At 36.6% G+C, this 22,460-nt stretch overlaps 1 protein-coding gene across 2 annotated transcripts in view; it reads right to left on the bottom strand.

Annotated features, from left to right (window-relative positions):
* phrf1 (PHD and ring finger domains 1) overlaps nucleotides 1–22,460 on the bottom strand; it is a 116,776-nt gene that overhangs the window by 48,572 nt on the left and 45,744 nt on the right. For both annotated transcript variants that reach the window (XM_039744469.1, XM_039744477.1), the window contains exon 8: nucleotides 18,349–18,530. In XM_039744469.1, the coding sequence (XP_039600403.1) occupies nucleotides 18,349–18,530 (182 nt within the window). The remainder of the gene's footprint in view (nucleotides 1–18,348; nucleotides 18,531–22,460) is intronic.

Genomic DNA, 22,460 nt, shown 5'->3' with positions numbered 1-22,460 from the left:
ACAAATCCATTCACACAATTCAGCTGTTCATCATCATCCAAACAACCCTTTCTTTCCTCACTTTATATGCCACATGATGCCTTCTCTTTTTTCGAGTACTGCACCACTCGGTTGTTGGGTCTGTTTGAAACTGCTATTTGACTCTCTAATTCATTCAGATTTCTGATGCCTACATGATGTATCCTGTCTGTATACTTACCTTACTACTCCACTGCATGCTCACTACTGAAATTTCAGTGCTGACATGTTCCGCTTCATAATGCCCATCACAGAATTATGCTCCTTTCACAAATCCGCATCTCAATACCTTTTGTCTGTTTCTATCTATGTTCGTTTGTCTACATTCTTCTATATACTTACCTTACTACCCCCACTTTATGCTCTCCCCTGGCTTTACTCTGCTGATAGGGTGCAGTTCAAAAATTTCAGCTTTATATTCTACTTCTTCTGATGCTCACTGCCTCCTGTCTTGTTCCTCAGAGTGTTTTTTCATGTAGAGCTCATTTAATTCTACTTTCGGTGTATTTTCAAAAGACTCACTACAAATGACAAACTTGTACTTGTAGTCACAACAGCTCCCAGGACCTTGATTTTCAAGCACCTTCATAGGACCCACTACTTCATGTGACATCTTGGAACTCAATGGTTTCTAGTGAACAGCTTTATGTTTGTCATGCCTTTTTTGGATTTATTTGCCCCAAAGAAAATCATGATGTTTGTATTAAGACTGCAAAAGAAATATACATGTTTTATATCATGAGAAAACTTGGTTTTGAAATTCTAATAGTATCTTAACAGAAAGAACAATTCAAGTTAGAATACACAAATGTAACCTACTTTTATAAATCTGTAGCTATACAAGATGTGAACAGAAGGTTTTGAGCCCGAGACAAAGGTTATTCTGAGGCTAATTTTGTTAATGGCCAATGATAAGCTCCTGCATATTAGAATACAAGAATTACAATCCTCTAGTACTTGCTACAGAACTCAGTTAACATGGATGCCAAAACCAACAAAATCAAATTTAATACTACAGCTAAATATCTAGCACTACAAACCGTATACCCCTTTGTTCATTTAGTCATCATGAATCAAGACGAGCACTCCACATATGCCACAATCAAGAGATATGCTGAAAAATTCTGTTGCGGTAGTATTTCTCTCAAAGGTGAACAAAGGTCTGTCTGGACTTGAGCATCAACAACAGAACAAAATGTAGCAGCACATTAAAGCATTACAAAAACATTTGATGAGAACAGGCTATTCAGCCCAAAAAAGCTTGCCAATCCAAAACAACTAGTAGTAGTAGCAGTAAGTAGATTACTATGCTGCCATGAACTGAAGAGTGAGAGACACACAAAAGGGATTTGGTTTTTGATTTAGTTGACCTCATTCTCAATGGACAATTGTGTTGCAGGTTGATTAGTACATGCAATTAAGAATTTGACTGTACTCTGTACTTGTGATAATATTGATTCTAACAATTGCACCTCAACAAGCATAATGATTTAAAGAATTTAGGGGGATTTTCACAACTACATATCATACCAATCTTGCATGCTAAAAAAAATGTAAAATTCTGCATTGAAAAGGACAGGGTTGCTAATATTAACTTATAAATTGTATTTATTTACTTATCACATGCTTTATATGGTCAGGTGTGTAATTTTAACAGAAACAACATAATCATGTGTGATATTGGGCAAACTGACTAAAAAAGGTACAGAATACTTTTTTTGTAAACAATATATATATATATGTATATATATATATATATATATATATATATATATATATATATATATATATACACACATACCTTTCAAACCACAATTCTTTTCTGATAGATTTAAGACTGGTCATTTGACTCTCCAGTGTGACCAACAGCCAAAGAGTTGCTTTATCTTAGAAGTACTGTATATACTCGCGGATAAGTTGGGACTTAATTTTACTGTATAATTTCTGTTATTTTTTAATGTTGGTCGTATAAGTCGAATGCAGAAAACTCACGCTAACGGGATTATGATATGCTAACGGCCACCTGAGAGTCTAACCACGGAGCACATTGCCTTTTATCTATGTATTGTTCCTACGTGACCACACGGTAATACCCGAACTATTCCGAAGTGACGTTTGCACTGTTTTGTGTTTTTTGTATCTCACACTCTCACACACCTTTATCATAAGAGCATCCCTTATCTACAATGGAGCGATCGATCAGAGGAAAATATGAAGCTGGTTTTAAATTAAACGTCATTGAAGTACTGAAAAAAATTGGTAACTGTGTTGCTGCAACAAAATTCAATGTGTCTGAGAAACTGATGCGAGATTAGAGTTGGAAAGGAGATTTAAAAAAAAATAATAATTAAGTGTTGCATTTTTGAACGGGTATATAAGTCGGGGTCTGATTTTATTATCAATGTTTTGGGTTTCGAGACCCGACTTATACATGAGTGTATACGGTAGGTGTTGCCCAATTTAAAGCAAAATGTTATTTTTGGGTGCTTGGTTGCCATATCAGTCAGCAGTCTGATGAAAACTGATGTGGTTGGTGGCACAACCATGCCAAACACACAATATTATGCACATCGACTGAAACTCATCAAGTTGCACAACTGAATAAGGAAAAGCATATAGCCATGTGGAAAAGTCAAGAGTCCGTACACTTCATGGAATTTTTGACTCTTTCAAAATATCTGAACAGGCAACTATTAGATCTTCCTGCAAAAAATGCCTAAGGATAAGAAAATGATACATAAAACTGATGTGGTCCGTTATAATCTAAATTAACACATTATAGTGAGTTCAAAATACATAAAATTGGAATCAGGAATTCCAGATTAGGTGCCAATGATTAGGGAGTAAAGAGCAGAGGGTCTGGTGGCCTCTCGCCAAGAACAAAAGCACTCTCTAACGCCATCAGAAAGATCACCAAATTATTTAAATCAATCACTCCACTGTAAAAACTGCATGATCTGCAGGTAATTCTTGCAACAGTTGGTATCAAAGTAAATGCATTTACCATCAGAAAGATTGCACAACTTTGACCTGCATACAAGATGTGCTATTAAAAAGCCTTTGCTTTGTTGTGGATGCCTCTGAGTCAAGCTAAGGTAATAAACAAAGATCATCAAATTATTTGAAATCAAATCACTCCTATGTATGTAAAATTATCTACAAGTAGATTTCATACAACTTATTTTTTTTACGACAGGCCGGCACAGCAAATTCAGACTAACAGCTGACTTTTTAATACTAAAAGAATTTTCCAAGAACCCCAAAATTTCATTGCATGATCTGTAACAAAGGTTGGTGTCCAAGTGCATGCATCTACAATTAGAAAGAGACTGCAAAAAAAAAAAAAAAGAACCTTCTGCAAGGTGTGCCATGAAACAGCCTTTGATATTTTGTGGAATACATGAAAGGTTAATTTTTTTTCTTGTTTTTATTCAAATATATTACCTTTACCTGTAGGCACTGTTTGCATGACGATCTACTGTTTGCCTGTTCAAATATGTTGAAAAAGTCATTCGCTTTGATGGGTTCTCCCCCAACATGACTGAAAGCTCACTAACAGCAATACTGTAGTTATTTCAGAAAGAAAATATGGTTCATCCCAGCTTTTAATGATCACCCTACATTTAAATAAAACTAATCTGCCTGCCACCTTTTATCATGAAGTATGTTAACATTACCACAAGGGTATAATTCCTCTCACTCATGTGGGCTAATTGTGAACCTTTTGGATTAATGATTAATGCATTTGTAATATCAACTAGTCCTATTACTTACAGAAGACAGGTTAATAGAATAAAGTTAAAAATACATGATATTTATTACCCTACATGTATCTTCATCACCCTTCCTCTGCATCTTAGTGTGTCAGAACCTCTCGTAATCATGCTGTCTGTAGAGTGTGCTCTGTAAAGCCTATTTTTGAGAGTCTTGTTTTGAGATGCACTGCTCACCTCCTGTCTGCTTGTATACTTCCAGTCTTTGTAGGCGACTCTCTGCACGGCTCCTACACTTTTCTCATGCGTGTCACGCTAGCACTTCTTTCAAGAAGTGCGCCACCAAAGCCAAACTGACCAATCAAATTACTCAGTGGACTGACACACAGACCTTAGCATTTTACTATATTTTGGATTTTTTTACGGTCGTTTGGATATTTTAAGGTCAAAAATACGTAACTATTATAAAAGCAAAGTCCAATGTTATTTACCTTATTTGGCAACCCAATGTACCACCAAGGAGACTAAAGAATGAAAGACATACTATCTTTTCCAGCTGTCCACATCAAATGGCTACCCAAAGACATTCATCAAACAATGCTAAAATAGGAGACACCAGAGACCCCAGCAAACAACTGACTCTAACCTGACCCCATGGACCAAACCACTTGGAACACACTTCCTTATCATCATGGGGTATCGGAAAGAACGGCATGCATCTTTTCCAAAACAGGCATAAAATATGGGCAAAAACCTACACACTCTCTTTGCACAGTTCTTATTAAAGCTGAAGCCAGGAAATCGGCAGGAGAGACACAGAATGTGGTTTACACCATAGCATGTGGTTCAAGCCCAGCTGTATACGTGGGACAAATCTTAAAACATCGCAATGCTGTTAGAAGAACAGACAGAAAGTCTCCAATTTACACCCATACAAGTTTATTTGGACAAACATTTAAATGGGACTTGGTGCAAGTGAAATTCAAGGCTACTACTAAAAGTGCCCGAGAACTGGCTAAACCATGGCTATCCGATGAAAACACCATTAACAGACAGACACTAACCCAGCATATGCAGACTTGAAAAAAGTAACATGCACATAATAATTAAAGACTTTTATCATTAATCCTCCTTAATCTCCCAAACCCTAACCTCCCATATCCACCTACCCTGCCCTCCTTATTTATTACATATTGCCTTGGATTCCCGTTTGTCTAATCATATTACTCGGATTATGACTCATGATAGGAGTTGATAGTTTAGGATTAAAAAAAAACTATTTTAAGATAACACGATTCCTTTTCTTGCTTTGTGGATTTTTTATATACAGGTAGTCCCCAGGTTGCAGACATCTGACCTACGACATACGAACGGGGCCGCAGCTGCGACGCATGTGCCTCAGTAACCGCCGCTCTGTCATCTTCAGCCTGGGGGCGCTGCAAGCGGTGGCTGGACGGAGGCGATTTCGCTGCTCGCGCAGGGTAGCATCCCTCGGCGGCTCTCAGCGGTAAGTGGTTTCAATACCCGCCCACCACACACGGCTGCCCGTTCATTCTCAGTGGGGCGGCTGGTAATGCTGCAAGTGGTGGCCCGGTTGTGGCTGAACGGGGCGGCAGGGGGGGTGGCATTGTAGTCTGCCTTGGATGGCTGTGTGTTGAATGGGGGCGGTGGTGCAGCGGGCACTGCAGGCAGCTTACTGTAGTGGAGGTGACTGTGAGGCGGGCTGGTGATGAACCGCCCCTCGCTGCCCCCATTCATTCTCAATAGCAAGCCTGCTTGTACTGTTATGTACATAGCAGGAAGTTGTCTCTTGTCAGTACAAAGTGGTCCAGATCTAAATTATGCAGATCCAGATCGTCTGGATGACTTTGATTTATGCAGGAACGATTCAAGTTCGGCGCCAAGACGATTCTTCATGCCATCAGTTTGCACACTTCTCGATGGTCCGGGAGTTTTTGGGTGATTTTCTATGTAATAAACTGAACAAGTTATAGCGCAATAAAAATTGCATGATTAGATCTGGACCACCCTATACATCAGACGTGTTGACGTCCGGTGCCTTACTGCTGTGTTATCATGTACAATATTGTGCAGAAGAGCTCAACTTAACGTTTTGTCTTCACCCTTTAAGAATGTCTCTGAAACACAAATCTGATGCAAGTGCTGGTGATACAGTAAAGAAGAAAAACCATCACCATTGAAAAAAAAGTAGAAATAATAAAAAGGTCACAGAGAGGTGAAACTCCATCATTCATTGGCAGAGCACTTCGTTACAGTCGGTCAACAATGGCATTTATTAAAATAATGTACCTGTTCCGACTTGCACACAAATTCAACTTAAGTACAAACCTACAGTCCCTATCTCATACCTAACCCGGTATTTAAAACTAGCTTTCCTCTATGCCTCCTCCCACACAGTAGTGAAACAGGACAGTGAGGACAACCCTTCCCAGCTCCCCACTATTGAAGTCACGTTTAACTCTCCCCACGGCCTGCAGCCTCTGTCTAGGATTATATCGCTCCTGAAACTGAACTATGATTTTTAGCATGATGACAGAAGTTGCAAAATCAACCAGAATTTTCAAGCAAATTATAGAAAAAACCCCAATCCTAATCTGTTAAGTAGTTTTCTTGTTCATTAGCTAAATGGAGGTAAGGAACGCCCCGAGGCTGGCCTGGCTTTTCCCCTCGGCCTTCTGCGTGTCTCCCTGATTCACGCAAATACATCTGTACCGCAAGCGAAATGTGATACATAGAGCAATTAGTGAAGTCACAAAATCAACGGGAATGTTCAAGCAAAAAATAGAAAAAAACCCAATCTAAATCCATTAGGTAATTCTCTTGTGAAAAGCGGACAGACATGCAGACGTTGGATATATATATATATATATATATATATATATATATATATATATATATATATATATATATATATATATATATATATATATATATATATATATATTTTATATATAGATGGTATCTAATGGTATGGATTTGTTCATTTTACTAACATATACTAGTGGTATATTTTTTGCTCCCTATATTCAGTCAGCTCAGAGAAGACCTACATTTTGTAAGGCAAACACTTCAACTATTATGTATTTTGGAAACATAAAACTCTGCAATATTTTACCATTCTGACCTGAATCATCCACATGAAACTTACAAATTGTTTAGTACCACGATACTGGCAAATTGATTTTAAATGGGATATGCTTTTGTAGAAAGTAAAGATCAGAATCATCCATATACACCACTGTCTGTGTACGTTTCGGATATATGCAGTACATTAACCAGGACAAGCAGAACACCACAAAGATTGACAAAAGATATTAATGAACAATACTGTTAGTCTAAAATATGCATCAGTTTCATAATAGAGGTGGCCAATAAGATGTGAGAAGCACCTACTGTTGTTGTCATGTTTGTCTGCATGAAACAACTGGGCACCAAGTGAAGTGATTTGACTGAAATCTGGTACAATTATTCAGTTTTTATTGAGGTACCTCAATAGAGCATGTTGTACATATTTTCAAAATCTGAAAAAACCCCCATTTAAAAAGCACTGGTGAATTTTTGTCTTTAAATAATTTTTTGCACATTTTCCTCTTTTACTGACTACAAAAGATTATTTGTGCCAAAATTAAATGAAATCCAACGTGTTAACAACGCTGAAATGTAATAAATACTTAAGTGGGCTATTTTGTTTATTAGCAGTTTTATCATGTCATAATTAAAAACATATCAACCAAACTGGCTGACTGCTTTTCACTACAACACAAAATTTTATTGTCAGTTTAAAAAGAAATACAAAAGCTTACTACTTTTTAATTCATGTCCATAGATCACGTGCCATAACTAAAAGCAAAGCAGACATATCACAATCTCATTAACGGGGTGGAAGCTAGTAATCTAAATGACATATCTGACAGACATTCCTGATAGAAAAGCAGAATCCCAGTACTAGTCACTAAAACTCTGGCAGGGAGCACACAGTCACACCAACTCACTTCTCCTGCTACTTGAAGTCCTGCCAGCTAAGTAAAATGATCTTCATAACAGTAAATGCAAAAAATGCATGCAAGAAAAGGAAAAACCCACTTGTCCAGAAATGGACTAAAGACAAAACTACCTTTGTATGAGATGGGTAGCTCACTGGGCAGTTATACATATAGTGAATAATTATGTCCTCAGCATTAATGTTTTACGCTAAACGCAACCTCATGGCTGCATTTGAAGACTATAATGATTCAAATTTCTCTGAGATGTAATGTTTAATAAATCTGCTGTATTCTAAGTCTGCACAATGTTGCTGTATGCACTGCCTACATTGGCAAGTACTTTTTCACATATTATTTGTTTTATTGTTATTGTAAGTGTAAGTGGTACTATTTTATGCAATACATTTTTGCTGTGCTCAAATAGAAAGACTATGTATCAAAAAAAAAATGCTTACATCCACCCCACAACCCCAGTTTGACCAATAACCATGATTTTTTCACAGAAGGTTGACAAAGTAAGCAAATCCAAAACTGCCATATGCTACAGAGACTTGTGGAAGTGGGTTTAAAGAAACTCCATTGTTTCTATCTGGTCAATGGCCCACTCCGCAAGGGGCTGGACAATGGCAATTTTAGATTTGATGCCCCCGGAATGTGTGTACCTCCTTTCTTCCCTATGGGTCCTGCATAACCATGGTGACATTTTGTCTAAAGGCCACATGTGAGAATATAATGGCTTCTGAACACCATGACTCATAACTCAATTATAAGCAATCCCTCTAAAGTATGTTTGCTCCTATTTTTACTGTTTGATTAAATATTAAAGCACTGGTGTATAATCTCTTCATGTCTTGATCATCCTTCACATCATTCAGATCCATATTACCCACTCTTTTATTTTATTACTAACTAATGATTTGAAGTTCTAGTTGAAATTTTTAACCTAATATAAATGCTGTACAGCTGAGCTGAACCATACTGGAAATGACCAGGCCATGGTGGACTGTAAGTGGAAAATCGGCATTAGTCATACTAAATACTCCTCCTGAAAAACAATTGAAATGAATAAATATATAAGTTGTACTTCACAAAAACAAAGGGAATAAAACAATGCAGCTCAATTTGGGAGAAGAAACACACTAAACAGAAGTATTTTCAAAAGAGTCAACAAACAATAGAAAAAAAACTCATTGGCACTTGTTTTATGCTTAGGAATGCACATTAGACCACCTTTAAGGACCTCATATAAATTAAATAATGGGAGGCTCTGGGTTGCCAATATCCTCCGAGACTGTCAATCAGCTTTTTGACCAATACATTAAATACGTCTAGTCAAAGGAAAACACATTAAATAATAGAAACACATAATTAAACAATGTTAAAAAAAGACTTTGTTTGTTAAAATATTTAAAAAAGAACTTCTGTGAGTGTGGATGTACTTGTGTGTATTCATGACTACGTATAGAATCAGATTAACATACTTCTATATGTATACAAGGTAAATAATCGGCACATGTTCACGTCAGGTTCTAAAATATATATATATGTATATATTTGGGATGGGCAATATGCCCTGCAATTAACAACATAGAGAGTGAAAGCTATAATTCATATAAGTAGAAAGTACTATGAGTGGAGACATCTGCAACAACAAATTCATTAAAGTGAAACCATTATGAAATAATCAGTACTTAACCAATTACATTTTTCACATAGCTTAAAAAGAATTAAAGTCATCCTGCTTGTTAGCTGTATAATAAGATAAATACCATGTACAAGATTATACACAGAAAACACTGAAATCTCTCAGGTTAACTAACTTAGTAATTTAGTAAAATGTGCTCATTCATACATACCATGGCAACTTTGAAAACTTTTGCCAAGATATAGACTATTTGTGTGAATGGGACTCAAGAAAAGGGTCATTGTCACTACATTGGCATTAATCTGTCTAGAAATAGTATTAAGGCAATAAAGACTGCAAAGAAAACTAGCTTTAATGTCTGGCTATGACAGTAAAAAATGCATGGAACACATCAATTTTCTGTTCTAGGTTGTCCTCTTCATTAATAAAATATCTTTAATTACTTTGGCAGTTTAATTAACTTGCTTTTTACGATTCATAAAAATGTTTTTTTTTTTCTTAAGCAGCACTCTAAAACAATAATGACAGCCATTAAATGACCAGCTAAAGCAGACTTCTGAAGGGCAGGTCACGTTATATAACTTTTTTAGCAATTTTCATTCACAGATTTAATTTAAATCGCAGCACACTCCTATGACCAGCAGTTATATAGTATGACATATCCAATGACTCTGTCCAACCAGTCTGTGACTCACCCACACTATATAAAATGAGTTTTCTTTACTTTTAAATCACATGGGAATTAGAATGCATATAATACAGCTAAAAGGAATAAGGAATGCAGGTGATTCGAACCTCAAACATAAGACTAGAAGTCATATATATGTGTTGAAACATCAGTCTTAGATTCTGGATGTCCATTTTATCTTTCAAAGCAATTTCTCAATCAGGTAATTAATGAGGCCTGTTATTTAATATTATAATGCTGGCACACACAGATGGAGAGGCTGTACGATCGCCCTTTTGGTGTTTGTTATGTGTGTTTTTGTTTATATGTATGTTTATTACTGTTAAGTTCAGCCTGGTGAATCTCAAGTATAGTCACCAACAGCTGTTGGCAGACAATTTTTTGCACTCACGTGACTTCCCGGATGAAATAAAGGACACTGGGTCCTCCACAGGTTGTTGGTGAAGAAGGAGAAGATACAGGAAGCAACAGCGCTGATGTCGGTTTGACCTATTCGTAAAGCTTAGGAAATATCCACATAAACCACTTCCAGCATATTTCTCACCAATACCAACCAGATCCATCACAAACAAAATGGATGAATTACATCTACACATCTCAGAGAACAAACTCATAAGTGACTGTTGCATTTTACTATTCGCAGAGACATGACTAAATTTGCCTATAGCAGACACAGCCATTGAGCTTGTAGAACATACAGTATTCTAGATAGAAGCAAAGACTCTGGTAAAGGTAAAATTGGGGGACTTTGTATTTACATACATACTAGCTGTTGTACAGGCATGAACATCATATGCAATCACTTCTCTACTTATCTGGAGTATCTTACAATCAAATGCAGGCCCTTAAACTTACCTCAGAAATTTACCATTGTTATAGTCACAGCTATTATTTACATTCTAAAATCACTTGCTCGATCTCATTAATTTGCAGCAAAGCACTTACCCTGAAGTCATTTTAAATGATGATTTCAACCACACTGACTTGAGAGTAGATCTCCCTAAATTTCATTAACACATCAATTGTGAAACCAGGAGAAAAAAAAATACTAGACAAGGCTTACTCAAATATCAAGAATTGTTATAGGAAAAACAATTGCCTCATTTTGGCCAGTCAGATAATTTATCTATCTATATTTTTGACTCCAACATACACTCCCCTCAGAAGGAAAGACCATATCACCACAAAGACTGTTAAAACATGGCCTGAAGGAGAATCCTTGCAGCTTCAGGATTGCTGTGAAATGAATAACTGGGACATTTTTGAGGAACAGGGTTTGGAAGTGTACACATCAACTGTACTCAGCTACATTAAAAACTGTGTTGGCAATGTTACTGTCAACAAACATATTCATGTGTACCCCAACCAGAAGCCCTAGATGATGAAAGAGGTCAGATCTTTCCTTGCGCACTGCAACGCCGCCTTCAGGTCTGGCAACAAAGCCCTTTACAGCATGGCCTGAGCCAACCTAGAGAGAGCCATCAGAGAGCCTAAAACAGCCTACAAAAGGAAGATTGAGGACCACTTTGCAAACAGTGACCAACACCGGCTTTGACAATCCACCACATCACCAACCACAGAAGTAGTAACCACATGGCTATTGATGCGGACATCTCGATGGCAGAGAAATTGAATTATTTTTTTGTTTGTTTTGAGGTGGAAACAGCAGACAGGCCTCAGCAGTCTCACCTTAACCACACCAACCGTCTGCAACCAGACCTATACAGTGCAAGAGCATGATGTGAGACGGGTGCTTAGAGCGGTCAATTCAGGGGTGCGGAAACCCAACGCCCGACTCATCCGACACGGGTAAATTGACCGTCGGACAATCGTGTTTTTCTGGTTTCAGTTGTCCGCGGACAAGTGCAATCTTCTGGAGAAAAAAGAATTATATGTGCTGTGCACATTTTTACCACTACTTTGAAATTTTAAACATTTGGGTACGTACTTCGTACGGAAACAGTCTACTTAGGTATGTTCTTCATGTCTCAAATTGGTATTCAATATTGTTTACAAAATGACGGCTTATTTTTCAAAGGGGAAGCACTCTTGTGGTCTTACATAAGTATTTTACCCTACTATTTACACGCTTGGAGATGCGGCCATTTTTTTCTTGCTGACATTACAATGTAATTTGATGATTTTTCATTATAATCGATAACATTTATATATTATTGATAAAATTCATTTTTTCTACATAAAAATGCGGTCATTTCACATACAATGCAATTGTTTGCTCCACATAAAGCTTGTTAGGCAGTTAATCTTTCCTGAATTGCGATTTCGCGTAGATTGTGATATATTGAGGAGTTAAGAAATTTATTGCGTGACATTAATCCTGATGAGCGGTCTATAGAACGTTTTTGATTAGAGAATTTTTCATATAAAACAAGTTGGTTTCGCGCTGTCAGTTTATTAATAAAAAACATTCTAACGGTTTCCAAATGTTATGAAATATCAATAAAAATCTTCACTTAGACGCAATTATTTCTTCACCCCCACAACAACATCGGTAATATTTACTTCTTTGGAAAAGTACCGTCTTGCGGAATTTCGAATACGCCATTAGGAATTCCCTGCGTAACCCATAATGCACTGCGGTAAGCACGTTGTTCTCGCTGTATGCGTGTTGCTGAAACTGAAACAAGTAGCATCGCGGATGAGAAATGATCATTGCTTGATTAAAACTGGCACAACAGGCCGTGAAAAACCTACGGGAGCGTATTAATGCCACGGTGAAAAAAATACAGACATAGTGAAGACAAAAAAATGTAAATGTCGAGATTAAAGTCGACATTTGCACTTTATTCTCATAGTTTATTTTATCAGTAGAATGTCGCAAAATAAATTTCATCTTAAAATGAATGTTTCATTTACTAGGTTTTCTCAAACCTCGTCAAATTAATGTAGCACATAAAATGCTTTCTATTAAGTGTTCCCTGACCCAGTTGTTAATCTCTGCGCACTTCATAAATTGACTTCCTCTTGCATGTGAGGAAGAGCCGGCAGCAATCGCCGCACATTGACTTAATGATATTCCTGCTCAATGAACATTCAGAATACTAAAGATAAATACTTGATATCTTTTTCATGATGAAATGCATTAAAGCATGTATTAGACATGGGTGGCGGGGGGCACGGTGGTGTGGCTGGCTCCCTTGCATTAAGGGGTCCTCAGGTCTACGTTCAGTGTAGAGAAGTTTATGGCAGGTGTGACGAGGCTCCAAAAAACTGGATATTTGAATGGGTATCGCACAGGTTTAACTGAAATATTGTGTAAATGTTGGGTTCGTGATCTGGATGGAGGTCGGAGACATGAACACAGAATTCAATGGATGTTTTTCTGAGCAGGCTTTCTTTATTGCATGTTTGCTGTGTCTATCTTACGTACCAAACCCCCAGCTCCTATCCTTTGTCTTTCTCCATATAACATATCACCACACAATAAAAATGTGAAATTAAAAAGTTACAAACCTACACCAGAGTTTTCAGAACTTTAAAAAAAAAAATCGTTATACATGTTTAATTATGCCATCCATACAGAGGTCTAAACTTATAACTAGTTTTAATTTCACAAATAGGTGACAGGAACTGGGGTTTTAGTACGTCAGATAGAGACAAAAAGAAAAAAGTTGGTTCAATTGAAAAAGTCTTTTCTAAAGCTGAACGCTCGGAGGTTGAGCGTTATGCTAGGCTGTTCAATACTGCATCTTTAGAAGAGTTTGACCCACGACCAGCTGTGGAATTCTGGCTGTCACCTGGCAACAGGCACATCACTCATAAAAAACCTGACAAGTCATCAGCATCCACTGCTGCAGGACCATCAGTCCAGGAACCATGCAGCTCAGCTCAAGCAGAAATGAACAGCATTCAGCCCATGCTGTCTGAGATAGTAAAGATTCTTGGGGGAGAAGATGTTGCAAGACAAAAGCCGAAGAACATGGCAGAAAATGAATCAGGACAGTGTTCTGTTATGTAACTGTAATATATGAAAAAGAACTAGTGTAGCTATAATGAAGGCATTGTTTATTAGCCTGTTAAAATAAGGGAATCTTTTATATAATGTTCTAGAGCAAGGTGGCAAAATACTTTTTTCAGTTTTAAAATGGAAGGCAGTTTTGGTATCAATATAAGAGATCAGAAAAAAGAAACTATTTTTCACTTTTGTTATTTGTTTATGGGCAAGTGAATTTAACTGCCAGACAAGAGGATTTTCTAAGTTTACTTGTCCGTGGACAAGTAGAAATAAATTTGATTTCCACACCCCTGCAATTCAAGAAAGGCTGTCAGTTCTGAAGGAGCGCTAGGACAGGTATTGAAAGAATGTGTAGATTAACTCTCTTGGGTATTCACAAAGATCTTCAATCTATCTTTGTCTAAGTTCATCATTGCATCTTGCCTGAAGTCTACCACAATCATCCCGCTGCCAAAAAAAACCTGTCATCAGCAGTTTCAATGACTACTGTCCAGTGGCACTCACTCCAGTTACTATGAAGCGTTTCAGACAACGGGTCCTTAAACACAACAAAGCCAGCCTCCCGTTCACAGTGGATGCACACCAGTATGCTTAATGAGCAAACAATTCCACAGAAGATGCCATCTCCACAGCCTTGTATACTGCACTTTCCTATCTTGAACAGCAGGGGAACTATGTGAGGATGCTTCTGTGAGACTTCAGCTCGGCCTTTAACACAGTTATCCCAGAAAGACTGGTCACAAAGTTCACTGGTTTAGGACTTTCACAATCAGTCTGCTACTGGACCAGGACCAAAGATTTTCTGAATAATTTCCCTCAAATGGTTAGATTAAAACCTTCCTTCTCCTCCACCCTTACATTCAACACCGGTGTCCAACAAAGCTGTATGTTGAGCTCACTACTATATGCATTCTATACATATGACTGGGTACGCTCTTATTCCACCAACACCATCAGTAAATTTGTGGATGACACGACCGTGATTGGACTACTATAGGGATTATGTCCAAAAACAGACTACATGGTGCACCAAGAACAACCTCACCTTGAACTTGACCAAAACAAAAGAACATATAATAGACTTCCAGAGGCATAATACAAACCACAACCTAATATATATCAATGGAGACTGTGTGGAAAGAATTGCTGCCTTCAAATTTCTGGGTAAACACGTTGCAGAAGATCTCTTCTGGTCCATAAACACCATACTGGCAGTTAAGAAGGCATAGCAGGACTCTACTTCCTAAGGATACTCAGAAAAAACAACCTGAAAGAGAACTGCTACACTGAAAGTGTGCTGTCATACAGCATTTCTACATGGTTTGCGTGCAGCTCATTGGCAGAAAAAAGCCCTTCAAAGGATTATAAACTCTGCCCAGAAAATTAATGGCTGTACACTGCCCTCTTTGAAGGAACTCTTCAGCTGTCACTGCCTCAAAAGAGCAGAAAACATGATGAAAGACCCTTCCTACCCTTGGACATCACCGGTTTGATTTGCTGCACTCTGGTAGGCAGTTCAGGCCCATCCAGTCGTGGACAAACAGATTTGAGAACAGTTTCTACCCCAGAGCTATACAAGAACTGAATACTACTAAACACTTATGACTGACAATTTAGTAATTCTATATTATTATAATGTACTGCATTATCATTTAATTATGTCCATTATATGTGAATGCACTATAAGGTTGTTGCAATTTCATTGTACTAAGTGCAATGACAAGAAAAGGAATATGAATTTCAAGGAACATAAAAGAGGGTTCTATTAGCACAGTTAAGTGACAGCTAAATATGAAATATATGAATAAACTATTTTACAGTGTGGGTGTAATCGCAAGCAGTGGATCAATACTTGACAACTGACAACATGAAAAATGCACAGATTTGTTAAGCCGCTAAGCTTTTCCTCTCTGTTACTTCCTTTGTAAAGATAGGTAAATTGTTTTTTTTTTTTTTTAACATTTATAGAAAGTTCTTAACCTCAGAGCATAATTGTGCACAGCAAATGTATATATACCATGTTTGTGAAGGAACATAGGCATTAAGTGGCTAAGTCATGTGATCTTTCGAACTATCCTGTCAGAAATAATCATATCCTCGCACTGTACCAATTATAAAAGAAGAATTTATTTCTCTCAGCTTTACTAAAAAATACACACTAAGCATTTACAATTGCAATGGTATGCCCCAGGAATCCATTCCCTGTTGTAAATGATAATTATTGTTTTACACTTGTGCTCATAAGTTTACATACCTCTGGCGGAATTTCTAAAAATATTAGCCATTTTGAGGAGTAATCGGACAAAACACCATTCCTTTATTATGAAGTAGTGGTAAGGTGAAGCTATTTACCATCACAGAATTATGTGTGATCTTTAGTAATCATAACGATAACTAAAATCACACAGATTGCCCTAATTAAAGACCCCTGAATAGTAAGCCACTTTGGGGAGATCTCATACATGCAGTCCATGGAAGAAGACCAAAAAAATTACATGCCCTGGAGACTTTATGCCAAGAAGAATGGGTAGCTTTATTACCTCATAAAACAAAGTGACTCATTTACAATTATCACAAATGACTGCAAGCAGTCATTAACCCTAAAGGGACAATGCACCATATTAAGAATTAAGGGTATAAAAATTTTTGAACAGGATCACCCAATTTCCTTAATTGCTATGTTTAATGATTGTGCTATACTGTGATGCCTTGTGCTTTAAGTTGAACCCCATTAAAAAATATATGGGTTTTGTTTGATCAATATGCTTATTTTCCACTTTTATTTTTTAGTATTAACCATGTGAGAAATATGCTTGAATGGAAACAAAAACCATTTACTTTTTATTATATGGCCATTTTTACCTGTCTATGTATGGCTCTGCTGTCATTTTGGTAATAATCCTCTCTTGGGTCCTGATATAATACCTTTATTTGGGTCTTCGGAATAAAAAGTTTGAGAACCCCTAAATTATACAGACTGTATCAAACGTCTTTAACAGTAACTCATCAATGAAAAAGACAAAGAGCATTTAATAACTTTCCATTTCAAATGCATATATTTGTAGTTGGAATGAACATCACGCATCTGTATTCAGTCTCTGCAAATGCAGAATTGTTATCTTAGTTCTGACAACAAGTTTATCCATTTTACATTTTCATAATCACAAGGCTATACCTTCAAAAATGTCGCCTTGAATGGATTTAAATGAATATAACGTAAACAGCCTCTAAAACAAGTATTTTAGAAGCTAGTCCAATGGTAATATTTAAGTCACAAATATTTTAGTGTATTGTAGATGTGTTTATTAACCATTTCCAGAAATATTCACAACAGACAGCACTTTACAGTCTCTCATGTTTCACTTAGTCTAGTATTTAATACAGTTTGTGTGTTTGGTAGAACTTACACTATTTCAAATATTTTCACTTTCAATTTGTTTGCTCCACTCTGATGTATATTTAAACTATTTACATATTATTATATTGCCCAGCCCTAATATATACAGTATTTTCTATATTATGTACAAATACAACTAGAACAATGTAATCATTAAAGGAAGTGCAATGTGTCAAGAGTTAAAGGGCAAGTGGAATGAGCATTGTTAATTGGCAGGGTTACCACTTGAATTTGAGGAACAACACTGCACCTTGTAAACCCATCCGTTAACCCAAGAAAGGAGTACACTACACTTTCAGAAATGGATAGAAAAAGATTTAAAGCAGTAGCACATATTGCACAAAATAATAGTAAAAACCTTTAAGATTCTCTGTAGCCTTGGAAAGTATACAGGGAAAAACACTACCAATTTATTAATGAAGCAATATGACAACTTAAGTAGTAGTGTTAGAAAGAAGTACCTTGAATGGTGTTACAGTCACAAAAGACAAGAGACAGGGTTTGTTCAAATGAGTGGAAGTATAGCATTTAAATCAATATTTGTGAAAGGTATTTCCCATCAATACAGTCTCAAAAATCGTGGTTGTTCATTCCTGTCACAGTAGTCATTTTTCCCATTCTGGGTTATTCAGAACTCACTAGAAAAATAACAAATTTTCATTTCTGAAATTTGTGATGCATTGAGGATCAGATAATCTGTAACAATTTCACTATGCTGCACACAAGCAGTGTCTAACACACACCCATAGTAGGAAAATGAATATTAAGTAACTAATTAGGTAACATATTCTTGGGACTACAGGAGGAAATAGCTTCAAAATAAATTATAGCAATAACAAAAGTATGAAGATATTAAAATGTAAACGATAAAATCACTAAACAAGGAAAAGTGTCAAATATGGCATACCTGTAAGGTTCTTGCTTGTGTAATTCTGCTCCTGTTCACGGAAGCTCGGACTCTCTCACTCTGGCGAGTTCGTGCAATGACACGAGTTCTTCGTGCGCTGCTACGCAATCGACTTGTGGTTGGTATAGTATCATCAATCAAAGCTGCAACTTCTCCTTCACTAATTTCATCAGCTGACAAATCTGCAATTGGGGGATAGCAAACACTATCATGTGTCATGAAATTTTGAAAGCCTTGTATTCAAATAAAAACACTATTACTGCTTTAACAAAGTCACTGAAAGTTTTGATCATACAGATTTTTTGATATCTTGATTTCCTACTTACATTGCCTTCGTATGTAGGGAAAAAAAGATCTTAAATAATTGATTTGGAACTCACGAATAGAACAGTAGTTCATTGACATTATTGTAAAAATCAACATTACACAGTTGGTGAATTACAATATTAATACAAATTTATTAATACCGGTCAAATCCCGTTATCACGAATGCTGAAGAAATTTTCAAAATAACAAATGCTTTTCGGCATGTTTAAGGGATTGTGTTTTAACGAAATGTAAATTTCAGCATAATTAATGTATTTTTGAACAAAAATTGCCATCAAAGATGATAATGTGATGCAAAAAATACTTAATGCTGCACCCATACTTTTGCCGAGTCTAGGGAACCCTGCAATAGGCAGTCTTTCTTGTTAGACCAAAAGAAAGTGATTCTGCTGCGAAATTTCTGGTCTCGGGCAGCGTCAGCAAGGTTCAGGGAGAGTGTAGAGGCACATCATCAAAAGGGTATTGCTAAATTCTGAGTCAATGCTCCCAAAAGCGCCCATGTGGGTAGTTGTGTTGTGTGCAGATACTGTACTTTTCCAGTTTCATAGAGCTTCTCAAAGTTTTCTTTGTGATAAACAAAAAAGTGATAAGCACCAACAGTTTACATGGAGAAAAAAAAAATAAATAATAATCTCTAACATTCCATTATTAAATAGAATTTAAAAAAAAAAAAAAAAAAGGCAGGTATTGTCAAGCTTAGGTCATAGAATTGCATGAGAGACAGGAACATTAGTCCATGTTTCCAATAGTTTCGGTCAAAGAGTTTCACGAGAAACAGGAACATTCTAAGGAAAATACAGCTACTTCCTTAATGTATAGAGAAGGTGGGTATAGTCTCAAGACTTCATTCAGCATCAGGGCTGTTATTTCAGCACTCAAGCATACGAGATAGGAACCGCAGAGCTTTAGCTCTCATCTTCAGATTAGAAAAACACCAGCAGCTCGGAATCACCTCTGTGGCAGATCGCGAAGCGTGCGAGGAAGAGGAAGTCAAAGTCTGGTGTTAAATGTTCTAAGCATTGTGCGACAAGCACGTTGCACAGTAAGCCTGATCCTGCAGAGGACAACCAATTACTTTGCCCTTGGTTTACTGTTTACCAGATGCAGCTGAACAGTTATGGAGTTGTCCTTACTCCGCTGCCATTAGTCAGGACGAATTGCCGATGACCTTGATCACAATAGTATACACAGAAATTGTCATTATAACAAAGTATTTTTATGGTCCCATGAATTTCGTTACAATGGGATTCCACCTGTATAGAGAAACTTGCTTTAGCAGATGTAAACTAAGTAAATTATTCAGTAAATCGTTCTAAACTTGGTAGTTTGTTACAGTATGTCACACAGCCATTCAGAAAAACTCAAAATCTGGCTGATCACTAATGTCTACAGTACCATGCAAATGTCTTTTATGCCAAAGAAAAAAAACATTTTTAAGATAGTTACCTAAGAATTAGGTGTTTATTTGCTCATGAAAACAGTACATGTCACTACAATAAACATACTACACATACAACAAACATTAATTAAATAAATAAAAACAAGAATATCTTGCTTTTTTAAAACAAATCCTTATTTTGTGTTGTCATTTGTAATTGCTTACATTAACCCACTAATCCCGTCCAAACAGGGTATATGAATGCAAAAATATAGCAAACTACTATTTGATTTCTTCAGATTCTGTGGCAAAATTCTTCCAAGCATCCTGTAAACATTTCCATAACTATTCTTTTGTCATTAGCTGTTTTTAGTTCTTTCCCTTGTCGTGATCCAGCATTCCTTCAGTTATGCTGAGGGCTCGGGTATGGACATGGCCAACCAACCTAGTAGTTACTAAGCTATCTGCAGACTTACAGTTCTGTGCAAAAGTTTGGTCGACCCTGGTTAAATTACATGGATTTACTAATTTTACTTCAGATGTCTGCAAGACAACTTCCAACAGCACACAGACTAAAATAATGACATGAAATTTTTAAGTACACTTATGATTTATTTGATTAACTGAAAAAAAGTTAAAAACGAAATGTAACGAATACAAAAGTCTAGGCACCCTACTAGCTCATTATGCGGCACAGCTTTCAAATGTTTTCTGAATCCATCTTTTACATTTTGAATTCTTCATTTTGGAAATTTCTTCCCATTCTTCCTTGTATATATTCTTGAGCAGTCTTGCATGCACAGGTTGCATATGATGCACCCACAGATTTTGAATGTTTAAGTCTAGGGACTTCAAGAGGCACTTCAAAATCTTCACATTATGTTTCTTGAGGTACCTTTATTGTAGATTTCTTCTGGATCATTTTCTTCTTGTAGAAGCCTGTTACTTTTTAGCTTCAGTTTCCTGACTGTCTAACATAATCCTGGAGGATTTCTTGATATTTAGTGGAATCCATTCTTTCCTGTACTTCCCTAAAGATTTTTGTGCCACTAGATCCATCCACATATATACCAGTTGACAAGATCTTCTTTTCTTCAAATGCTGCTCCTTATTTTCTCTCAAAACAAACCTTTTTAAAGGAGTGAATAGGGATTTTGCAGTGCCTGCTCATTTTCTTTGGAATGGCTTGCCTTATAATATTAGACATTTTTAACTTATGATTAAAGTCTTATCACTTCTTGGTGTCATCTGACTGTGCAAGAGTCAGATGTCATGTTTGCATACAGTACGTTGGTTCATGTACTTTCATGATTATAAATATGTATGCATGGGTGTGGGGATTTTTAGTTTCTTTCATGTAATGGTGAGTTATGTTTGCAGCTCTGTGTTGCATGTATATGCATTTTAACTGCTTCTTTTACCCTTTCTTTTTATAGTACTTTAGTTCAGTTTTAGCTGCTGTAAATGTGCGTTATAAATGAAGTTTGACTTAACTTTTGACTTGATTTTTTTGATTGTCGTTAAAAAGTTCAATTTCAACTTTATATTTTCAAATCACTTTTCGTCGTATCCAAATTTTGTTTTGCATACTCAATACAACTTCGATTTCCTTCCCATGGCTCTTCCGAGGTGGCCATGTCCATGCTTAGAACCACCCCGTTGAGTGTTGCACTTTGCTTGAATAGTTAAACAATTTATTTGGTCATTGCACTGCTATCAGCTGACAATTCCTAATAACAATTCTTCACCAGAACATCATCTAACGAGGTAAGCCAGTATGCAGTGAACCACTTATGAGTGTGGGGTAATTATTGTACACTCAATCGGACATTTATTCCAATAAATTATTTTTCACTAGAAGTAAAACATGATGAAGCAAAATGACTGTCTCAGCAGTTGTGTTATTCAATCAGTTCTGACAAGTTCCCCTACACCACTGGTTGAAAAGCACTGCCAAACACCAAAAAGCCGGCTAGAGACTGCAGGCATCATCTTAACAGCTCTTTCTTCTGATAAATGGCATTTATGTGAATTAAAAACTTTAAATTCTGATTCACCACTTCTTTAAACTACCTACTAGCAGTTGTCATTCCATGCTTCAAATGGCCTTCACATAATTCACTCCCTCCTGCTTATTGTCATGTTGTAAGAATGACATCCAAGCTATAGTATACCCAAAAAAGAATCGTTTTAAGTCTTCTGTGCAAGGTCAAAGCATGTACTTGGATACCAGAGAACTCTGCTAGATACTGAGCAATCACTTCATTGGATTTTATTTTGTACCTTAAGAAGTGACATTTAGTACAGGTCAGTCATGTGTTTTCTTACTTAAAGGAAAAAGTCTGCATTTTTTAAGTTGAAAGTTATTTTTTCACAAATGTGGTATATACAGTAAATATTTGCCACG

The sequence above is a fragment of the Polypterus senegalus genome, chromosome 1, assembly GCF_016835505.1.
Source record: "Polypterus senegalus isolate Bchr_013 chromosome 1, ASM1683550v1, whole genome shotgun sequence".
In the NCBI taxonomy this organism is placed as follows: Eukaryota; Metazoa; Chordata; class Cladistia; order Polypteriformes; family Polypteridae; genus Polypterus; species Polypterus senegalus.
The sequence above is the reverse complement of the archived record's forward strand: the minus strand, read 5'-3'. Positions and strand labels throughout refer to the sequence as shown.